General features: G+C 45.2%; 1 protein-coding gene across 1 annotated transcript in view; it reads right to left on the reverse strand.

Annotated features, from left to right (window-relative positions):
* Positions 1-11,315, reverse strand: part of CCDC33 (coiled-coil domain containing 33) — a 200,129-nt gene that overhangs the window by 63,622 nt on the left and 125,192 nt on the right. Inside the window, exon 13 of the mRNA XM_025199907.1 lies at positions 10,801-10,926. Coding sequence (XP_025055692.1) covers positions 10,801-10,926 — 126 coding nt within the window. The remainder of the gene's footprint in view (positions 1-10,800; positions 10,927-11,315) is intronic.

An 11,315-nucleotide genomic window follows, 5' to 3' on the forward strand; every position in this document is an offset into this window, starting at 1 on the left:
TTTTCACAGGTTGGAAACATACTGCTACCCATCACTTTTCTGTGCAATGGTGGGGAGGGGGAGGAAAGGGAGAGGAACAAAAATAGATACTGTCACTTAGAAAAAGCCCAGAAACCTATGGGTTTGGCCTCAGGGCAGACTCATGCTGTTTGAAGGAAGGCACAATGTTTTTGCAAAAATGGTGACGTTTTTTCCCCCCACACTAAATTTGCAAAATAAATTCCAGATACAAAGCAAAGCCAGGCTGTCAATCCCACTCCCGACAGACTACATTGTAGCTGTTTCCCTTCTTCTTTCCATTTATTTACAGAGGGAGTGGTGGCTGCTGCAAAACTAGATGGATTGTATTTTGCTCCAGGCATTTGCTTTGCAAAAAAATAAAAAAGCAAAGCCACAGATAAAAATACACGGAACAGACTGCGAGCCCTGAATGGATCGAATTTACAATTGCACAGCCGTGCTAAGGCTTGATGCAAACAAGTCACGCGCTTTTGATAGGAGACATCATTTCAGAGCAGGATGCGGGGGGAAAAATTGTCTGTTGGTGTAAAAACGTGTAGCTCCTTTGTCCTCAATAGGGTTATTTAGTTCAATGTGGGATTTGGCTCTGGCATTCTCCTCGCAGATCTGCATGGGCTCATTAGCTGACGAAGAGGACCAAAATGGCAGAGGGAAATGATGAACAAGACTGACTAACCAATGGTAAAACATGACGTGTACATTGGTGTAATTAGCTCTTACACTGTTTTACAAAAGGAGTAGACACATGAAGTGCAGCCCTATACCCATGTACCTTACTTGTATCTAGTGTAGAACTACGTAGTTATATGTGTTGTCTGCCCATGGTTCATCCCAGGATAACTGTTTGCTATAGGCAAATAGGCTGTTACCCACGCTCCTGCCACCTAGTGAAGGCCATGATGACAGTTGTCTATTGTCTGCAGATACTCTGAGATTCGGTATGGTGTTATTCACCCTGTGTGCGTCTACACGAGATATTTACTGTGGAGTTGCCTGTTTGGTTCCACAGTAAGATCTCAGTGTCTACACATGTGGCCCTATTAGGCTGCAGTAAATTAAGAAACGCTACCATAGGTTAGCACTTGTTAACACAAATGCACTGTGACACATATGCAGAGGCTGACAAGGCTGGCTGGGGCACAAGGCTGCTTCAGGGTGGGGGCTGTCTGCTGGCTAGCCCCACACTATGCCCCAGCCAGCCCCTCCACAGCATGTTGAGCTGGCTCAGAGCAACCTTGGGCTGGCAGGCTGGCCCCCTGGGCCCCCTGCCAGCTGCGGTTGCTCTGACCTGGCTCAATGTGCTTTAGTCCCACCCACACATATAAATGTGGCACTTGGGAGCAATAAACACCGGCACAATATACTATCATAGAAAATTAGGGTTAGAAGGGACTTCAGGAGGTCATCTAGTCCAAGCAGGACCATCTCCAGCTAGGGCTTTGTTGAGCTGGGCCTTAACAACCTCCAAGGATGGAGGTGCCACCACCTCTCTAAGTATGCTCTGGAGTTTATTGCATTGCATTAAGTGCATGTGTAGATGCGCCCACGGACGTACAAAAACATTTTAAGCTACACTGCTATGAACCTGTTGTTTGTCCAGGCCTTCTCAGTTTCATTCTGTAAACAGATTTGAGATCCTTAGATAGAAGGGTCTGTCCTTGGGGAAGGGCATGATCTGCTGCCTGATGATAGTCTTTCTACGACTGCAATGAACTTTGGGTTCGGGCCTACATCTAGTTGAACATGGGAGCTGCTGCCAGTCAGGACTTTGGCTGGCTCCGAGTGCAGAGGCCCTGTGGCTACAATAGGGGAACACCGTAGGTCATAAAAGGACTGCAGTATGGGAATTTGTTCGGTTGCATCCCTGTCACCATGCAGGACAATACAATTAACACCCTCACCTTGGCCTGTACCTTTGCTCTTGCTCCCTCCTGCTGCCCCACTGGGACTTGGACTTTGCCTGCTCTACCATTCTTCCTCCCTTCACATCCTTCTCCACTTTGAAACAGCCTCTTTTCCCATCCTAGAGCAGTTTTAGCCTCAGCTATGACAGCTGAACACCTAGGAAGCCTGGTGGGAGAGCCTATTCTCACTAGATCTCAAGCCCAACCTAAGAGATGTAGAGAAGCATCTACTATTGCCCTGAACTCTGATCCCTCTTCCCGCTAGCAACACATCTGGTGCTGGAATGATCAGTGAAATGCACTTACATCGACTTAGTTAGGGCAGCAATATCCACCTACTGAGTCATTGTGTTTTTTATTATGTATTTCTATTAGGTTATGTATACAACGGTGATTGCTGTAACAAAAGGTGAAAGCCATAAAGCTGAATAGAATGGCAGGAATAGAAATGGCTTGAAGAAAAATAGGTCTTTCCAATCCTTTTTCTTTTTTTTTCTTTTTTTAAATTGTCAGCTTTGTTCCTGCTTTCCACGAGAATTGCAAGTGGGAAGGGAAAGAAAAAATGAATGTTTTAAAGTCTGAATTCAGTCAGCTGATAATTTAGGAGTTTTGAAAGAGTGCAGGGAAGTAGATTTACATAGCAATTTATGTCATCAGGAAATCTGCACACATCTACGTAGTAACACAACATGTGTATGTGTGCACAATGTACGAGACAGGTGCACAAACCCACACAAAATCAACGCCTAAATTGTACTAGGCACACCAACATCATACACACACACAAGCGCACACAGTATATACCACACACATGCACAAACTAATAGGAGACACCAAAATGGCATGTATACTGAAGCAACACACATACAAACTGTACTGGGCATACACACAAACACAAGACACAAGCTGTCTACTAAGCACACATTCTGTAGTCGATATGCATACTGTTATGGCACACAGACACTACAGGAGACAGAGGCAGAGGCTCAATGGTGACCACATACACACATCGAGATGCATGCATACACACCAATATCATCATGTTCTTCTCCCCCCACCCACCCCTTTCATCTTTTGCCTTTCAGCTCTTCCTTCCTTAGCCAGATCTGGAGAGTAGTGCATGTGTGTAATTAGCATGATTGTGGACACAGGCAAGGAAATTCAGATCAAGCCATCTGCATACACAATGACTCTATTTGCAATTGTGATATTTGCACACATGGATTTGTAAACCTAGCCTTAAGTAATTTTATGATCCCCTGCTTTGCATACATCTAGTGCATTTAAATACAACCTTGTAAACTGTTTCTTCCCCCCAACCCTCAGCTACTTAATAACCATGGTTGAAATTTAATGACGTTATTTTTTTAAACCAGATGGAGAGAGTATGCGAAGCATTACTACGGCAAGGGGTGGTTTTATTCATCCAGTGGCACAATTTATCAATACAAAAGATTGGAGGGGGAAAGCAGCCTGAGATTTTATGGAGCTGAAAGGTATGTGCGGTAAGGTGCCTTGGGGTCTAAAGCACAATGCAGCAGTAATGGGAAAAAATTTACTAAATGGATTTGGGATTGAACAATTAGATCAAATCTGGACATCTACACATTGTCAGACCAGGTTTTTAGACAGGTTCTTTTCCCATTTAGGCACCTGAAAGTGGTTCATTTTTTCCAAAGCCCTCACTCCCCGACAGCTCCTGCTGTGACACACTTCTGGCCAGTGTCTTTCTATGACCAAAATGCTAAATCCATTAGCAAATGCGGCCACTAACACACACTCATCTAGCAGCTGGCTGTGCTGGTGGCGACCCCAGGAGCAGAGTGAAATTCAGCTTCCCCAGGGCAGAGGTTTGCAGAGATGTTCAGTAGATGTATTGCATGATGTTGTCCTGTGAGCCACTTCCCCTCTCAGTACCCATCACTTTGATCACTTTTCTCCTCATTTACCATCACCCAACCGACCTCCAGCTTCAGTCACCGTCACTCAGCCCATCCCTTCATCATGTGCTGTAACTCAAGTTCTCTTCAGTCCCACTTCCCATCACCCACAGTACCTCCTACTTGGTCCTGCAAGCTGCTTCACTGGATGCTGTGATGGACTTCCAAAAGGCCTTCAGCAGTGTCCCACACAAGAAGTTACTAAAGAAGTTAAACAGTCCTGAGGACCCCAGATGAGGGGTAAAGTATTATCATGGTGCAAAACCTGACAATCAAACACAAAGCAAAGGAAAGGCAGAAAGTTAACAGTGGGAGCCTTGTGATATTATACCGGTTCACATGTTATTATTGTATTTAATTATTTGAAAAGGAGGGTGAAGTAGTAACATTTGCACATGGCTCTGAGGGCTTCAGAGAGATCTAAACAGTGCAGATGACTGGGCAATATGCTGGAAAATGAAACCTGAGGTTAACAAATTCAAATTAATGCACATTGGAAAGGAAAGTTTAGTCTTCTCATACACCTTACTGTGGTGCAACAGTTCAGGAGAAGCACCTGGCCATCAAGATAGGCAGGTCAAAGAAGTCTTTTGCTCGTGGCATAGCTGTAGTCAATAAAAAGCTTCCATGATATTGGGAGGAAGATGGAACGGGAAAGATAGTAATGGTATCAATATTAGAAAGCCATTGTTTGAATGAGTGGTGTGGCCTCACTTAGAATATGGTGTGCATCTCTCATCAGCTCCTCTCCAAAAGGCTATTGTACATCTTGATGGGTTCACAGAGAAATGCTATGAGAATGGCTGAGGGTCTGGAAACACTGTTGGATGAAAATGAAAAGTTTGGGACTGTTACCTGACAAAGGAGAGAGGATGTGAAAGAAGCTAGTAAAACGCAGAGTGATGCCACGAAAACCAGGGACTTTGGTTCTTTCTTGTTTGTAAGACAAGAGCAAGGGAACAAGCTGTGAGAACTAGAGGGTGGGAAATACAAAACCGATCAAAGGAAAAACTTTTTCATGCGAAGTGTGATCAGATTGTGGAACTCACTGCAACAGGAGGGCACTGAGGCCAAGCAAATGATTGGGATTCAAAAAGAGATCAGATACTTAGGTGAATAATAAGGCTATAAAGAACTCATGTTTGAAGGCATATTCAGTCTCAGGTTTGGGGTTTAAACCAGTCTTGAGCTACTGGAGATCAGGATGAGACCTTATATGGGGATAGATGATTTCACCTCTCATGCCTTCCTCTGGAATATCCACAGTCGGAGATGGAATTCTCTTGGATGAGAGCTCTCTGATCTGATCCTGTTTGAAAAGTCCTGTCTTTTTATATTTTAACAAATAAGACTTGTACAGAGGAGCTTTTTCCTCTCCAGGTTTCGCTTTAGCTGCTGATTCAAAAGGCACCAGGCTGTCTGCTTATGTTTTCCTCTGCCACTCAAACCTCCCCAGCAAACACTGAGAAATGTTTTTCAAAGGTCTAGATCTGTGATGTCTTTTCCTTGTTTTCTGGGGGGCCCTGTGGGTTTGACCCAGTTTCTTTCATTCTGACTAGAGGATGTTTGGCTTCACACTTCACAGCAGAACGGTAAATATTAGAGGAAGGGCAAGTGCCTGAACTGAATATACGTGTGAACAAACCCACATATTGATATTTCGCTGTGCTGTGCCAGTGAATAGAAAAATCCAAGAGTAAACTAAATATAGCTGGGCGGATCTACATGTGTGCTTTAACAGGAGTTGACCTATTTTATTGCACATCAAAGTGTCACTGAAAACTGTGCTATTTAGTTAATGCACATTAAAATAAGCTATATGCATTAAGCATCACAAAAACCGTAGACAGGCTAATGCACATTTTCCTAGTACCTTACAATGTAGACACTCCCGCTGATGCCTAATGGCCCAGTAGTCCCATGCTAAAAAGAGTCATTAATATGTTCTTCTCATGCTAAGGTTTAATATTTCCTTTCTCTCACCCATTGTATAGCTAGGTTACAAGGGCCTTGGGGTAGGGAATCTCTCTCTCTATGCATGTGTGCAGCACTTTGCATAATGGGGCCTTGTTCTCAGTGAGGGCAAGCTCTGCTGAGCTTGCAAGTGTGAGGTCAACCCAGCTGTCACTAGCCTCCTACCCCTTGCCTTTCTCCAATGTTTTTGGAAATCAGCTGACCTTCAGCACAAGTCCACCAGTGGCAATCCCACAATTCCCTGTTCCTGACTTTGACCTCTTCCACATCCCTTCCCCTTTTCACTGCTCATGAGCCTAGAAGAAGAGACAGGTAAGGCGTCCACAGGCCAATTCCTTCCCAAGCAAACCTGGGAGATATCTTAGTGCCTCACTTGAGAGATAAGAAGCACAGCGCATACAGCTTTGGTATAGGTTAAAATGTACAAAGTAAGTGGAGAAGTATGGCTCAGGATGGCCAACCCTAACTACCACTGTAAACCTGTCCCTATGTACCACAGAGTAGTGGTAATGGTAGATTGATAGAGCCAATTTGGATTGGTTGGGAGAGGCTTCTTGAGTCTTGTTGTCTTTGGGACTACATAAGGACTCAGTCTCACATCTAGTAGCAGGAGTCAAGAAAGAGATTGGCCATACTGGTAGGTAGTAAGAGCAACCAGAGTGATCATAATTAAGAGTGAAGCCATTTTTTGAAGGACTAGAGAAGCTCTTGCCTCAGAGCTTCAACTCATCTCTATCTATTACAGCAGGTGTGGGTCAGATCATCCCACATGTCCTGCTGTGAGGTCTTAAAACTACCCATGAACTGGCTGGTCCTGGCTGTTGCTGGGGTCAGGCTAAAAGGATCTGGGGCTGAACCAAGTCCAGTGGTGCCTGTGATCCAGGAGTGTCACAGAAAATTGTGCTTAGTTCGCATCACCAACAACTTCATGACAGAAAGTGTTTAACACCTCGTCATACAAAAAATTAGAACTCTTGGTTCCAAAACGATACCTTTTATTAGACCAACTGGAAAATGGCAAGAAAATTGTCCTTTTCTGCAAGCTTTTGGGAATCAAAGTCCCTTTGTCAGGCTCTGGGAAAAGTGTAGATGGTACAAGATGGTAAAAAGTCCCCATAGGTCAGAAATACACTTCATTTTTGCACAGAGGGAGCTGAAGATGGAAGTCTGTCCCTCTGGGTCCATGAGAATGTCTTTGTGAGCTGTGTTGAGTAGCTCTTTGATGTGTTGATCAGGTAGAAACTCCTTCCCTGGAGGTGTCAGATGGTAGGTAGGGAGGCAAAAAAAAACTTCCCAGAGGGATAGACTTCCATCTTCAGCTCCCTCTGTGCAAAAATGAAGTTTATTTCCGACCTATGGGGACTTTTTACCATCTTGTACCATCTACACTTTTCCCAGAGCCTGACGAAGGGACTTTGATTCCCAAAAGCTTGCAGAAAAGGACAATTTTCTTGCTATTTTCCAGTTGGTCTAATAAAAGGTATCATTTTGGAACCAAGAGTTCTAGTTTTTTGCATGTCTTTTTGTCTCAGACCAACACAGCTACCAAGTACACCCTTTAACACCTCGTAGCTCAGATCCCAGGCTAAGCTGCCTACCCACAGGAACTCTGTATTAGTGATGCACAGTGTAAAAATGCCCAAACTAATGGTAAATAAAGAGCTGAGGTCCTTGTTTTCTTCCCTGCAGGGAAGGCCTTGTTAGCAAGCTACAGCTCCTGACAGCTCACCCAGACACTTCAACATTTAAGCAGAGTTTAGCTCCATGGATTATTGACGGGCTGGAGAATATTTAAAAACCAGGCCCAGTGGAGGGCTCTGTGAGGCCATTTTACCCCCTGTAACTCACCTCATTTATTGAGCTGCAGAGCTCTTTGTCCAACAGGCTTGTTGTGCAGTGGAGGAGGTGATGGCAAATGCCCTAGGTAGGGCCGAATTAGGGGCATAACATGGATAGAGTTTTATACCTACACCAGGGTTATTTAAGGGCTCTAAACTTGCCTGTGGGCTTCTGGCACTCAAGGCAGTCAGTGCGATCACTCTCTATGACCTGCCCCACAACCAAGCTGATGGGGCGGGGGCTTGGCACTGCCCAAAGGATGGGTGCTGCACAAGCGGTGGCATGCGAGATGAAGCAACCAGTCACCACAGCTCCAAAGCACCATCAGCATAAATCCTTGTCCCAGGTCCAGGGGGCAGTGAATAAATTATTGCAAGTGATGATTACTTCATAATCTCTGGGTCACCCACCCTGCCTCCCAGCCACCACTCTGGCAGTCAATGGCATGTGTTGTGCTATTCTCAGCCCCTTGAGACTTCCATGCTGGACTGCACGCTCAGCCCCACTCCTGCAGATAGGCACAGCTATCACCCCTACCTTTGCGTATTGTTCAGCATTGCACCCAGTCCCCAGCCATAGTCATTGCTTCTGCTACACCTGCTCCTATGGTGGGAGAAAACAATGATCCTAACTTTTCCACCATACTTAGGAGCTGGAGTGCTCTGCAGATTGCCTATAGATCATGTTTCTCCTGATGCTGAAAGGCAGCCACCTCTTGGGAGGAACATGGTAACTTTTTAGGTCTGTCAGGACAGGCATTTAGGATGGAAAGTGAAGAAGAGCAGAGCACACCGTTGAATCAGCATCAAAGGTTTGGACCCATGAGGGGATGTCGCCAGGACATTAACAGTCTAGCTCTTTTGAAAAGTGCCTAGAGATTTTTGGTGACCCAAGAGCTCAGGACTTTGGTTTTACATCTCATATTAGGCTTCTACCCTCTCTTTGTTACCTCTGCTTGTCGCCCATCATCTTCAACCATAAGTTCCCTGGGGATCTTCTCATTGTTGATTTTGTATAGCAGCGGAAGTGCTGACCTCCCGGTGGTACCATAACACAAATGATAACTACTGATCGCCAGTTGGTCTGGCATTCACGTTCCTTCTGACTCTAGGCAAGCTCACACATATCTTGTATTTTCTAATGTTTCAAGGTCCACCTTTTCATGGTCCTTCTCCCTCATCACAGTGAGGGCGTATATGGGCTGGTACAATACCTGTTGATGTACTGCCTTGCCCCCACCAATCCCATGTATTGCAGATGCCAACCCATGGGGGAAGGCTGGACGGGAACTTCTTGATTGCTGAGGTGCAACTGGTTGGCCAAGGAGTGAAATAAGCTGGATTCCCTTTTTCTCTCTCCATGGAAGGACCACACAGTTTTAGTAGTGCCTTCATCACCTGAGAGAACGCCAGCTCAAGGAGCGAATTTGCATCTCTCAGTCCTTGTTGTTTACTACAACACAAGCTACTGAGAGTATCCTTCTTCCACCCAGTCCCCTTGGACACGAGGAGAAACTTTATCCTTGAGTCTCAGAACCACAAGGCTCCGAGATCTTCCTATCATGGACTCCATCGCTGCTGGACTTGAGTTCCCCACTGTATATAACATATTTATACTTCCAAAACCCGCTTGAGGGAGGACAGTGGTATTATCCTCACTGTACAGAAGGTAAACTGAGGAATGGAGAGGCTAAGTGGTTTGCCCTAGGTCACACAAGATTATGATAAAATAAAGCTTCAATGCCCAGTCATGGCTGGAGCTTCACCCTTTGCCAGAGCTTTCATGTTATGACGACATCAAGTGCCCAGGATTTCACTGGGTTCCATCTGCACCCAACCAACTAGGCACATTGTACTTTCTGGATGACTCCCTCCCCCTCTTTCCTGTGCCATGTCTCTCCATGGTGGCACCTGGGCCATTCTGCTCCTACACAGGCTGACACATGGAAGCCAGCAACACTCTGGTAGCTGGGCATCCTATTCCCATACATCTTATGGGTTCCCAGAGCAACTCCCTGATTCATCCTGGGCTAGATCTGGGAAAAATCACACATACCTAATGGCTCCAAGTGGATCAAACCTGATTACGAGGAAACATTTGTCCCTCCAAAGAATGCAAACTTCCCAGTTGGCTCAGACCCAAGGCCCATTTTATGTAGTATTCTGCCTCTGGTGGTGACCAGCACTAAGAGCCAAGAAACATCATAACTAACCATTATGGCCCAGAAAGGAAGGTCCTTCAGCTAGAGAACAAAGCAAACAAGACCCTGCTCAGTGGAAAACACTGAGATTCAATGTCACAGGTACAGGGTGCTACAGAGGAAGAAGCACTATTCTCCAATGGATGTAGCACATGGGATTTGGAGCCCAGAGACCAGTGGTCTACTCCCAAGTCTGCTATTGCATGGCCATGGGTCAAGTGCCAGCATCTCAGGGCATTTTTACACATGTTCCGGAAGGTATGGGGGTGGTGCTTTAATTAGCAAGCCACACTAATTAAAAGCCCCTGAGCATCACATGTATCAGCATCCCCTGTGCACAAAAATGGCAGCAGGGCGCTCTGAATTAAAGCTTGTAGAACGAACTTTAGTTCAAAGTGCTCTGCTGCCATTTTTCAGCGTGGTGACACCAATACATGTGACACTAGATTCTGCTGGAGCGCATTAATTTCTGCACTCCAGCAGACTCAATTAATTGAATCTTCTCCAATGTTTTGGATTTCCAGCACATTGTAGCCAGATCCCTGCATGTGTATAGGAGCCCTCAGGTTTCCCTACCTCCAGATTAGGGATAAGGCTATTTCTCCACCTTTTTAAAATGCCGTGAGATCCCATGAAAAGGGGGATTATGTCAGTGCAAACTATAGCTACTTGTGCTTTCACTGGTGTGGAAGTCATTTATACTTTAGACAGAAAAAGGAAAGGGAGGCAATTAACTTCCAACTGGATCTGTAGGGAAGAGAAATCAGTCATTTTATGATCTCCTTAGTGGGCCAGAAGTTCAGACCTCTCTGCATCCAAACTCAAACCATATCTGAGAAGACCTTTTTGGCCAATAAAACACCAGTGCAATGTCTTTGGTATCCAGATTCCTGTACAGTAACCAGTAGAGAGAAATTCCTACCTCTTCCAGTTGCATCAGGGAAGCTTGCATCCAGGGCTCCTTGATGTTCCCAAGCTTCTCCAAGACTGAGGAATTCAGGCTAGGAAGGGTGCCGGTATTGGATGGAGTTAAAAATACATCTGGTCTCTGCAAAGAAAAACAATTCAACTTAGATGGACAAAGCCGGAGATCTTGGATGTATGCAATGCCTTGGAGCTGACTAAACCTACGGGGTTAGATTCTGAATGACCCTGGTCTACACCATATCTGTTTCCTAGAATTGAAGACCTGAGCACCTGATTTTCCATTTGACAAAAGCTCCTAGCTCCCTGCAGCAGTAAGTGAACAATTCTGTACTTAACTTATATGTGCCAGTACTGTGATGGGCACCCAGCAGTGATAATTGTACACACAAATCAGACATGGGATCATAAAAATTAGGCTGTGGAAAGTCTGCTCTTCTTTGTCTTTCCAAGTTGAAAATTGCAGACACCATGGACCTGATTTCAGAGGTGCAGCAACGGGAAGCCCAGCAG

The sequence above is a fragment of the Alligator sinensis genome, unplaced genomic scaffold, assembly GCF_000455745.1.
Source record: "Alligator sinensis unplaced genomic scaffold, ASM45574v1 scaffold1097_1, whole genome shotgun sequence".
NCBI classification, from domain to species: Eukaryota; Metazoa; Chordata; order Crocodylia; family Alligatoridae; genus Alligator; species Alligator sinensis.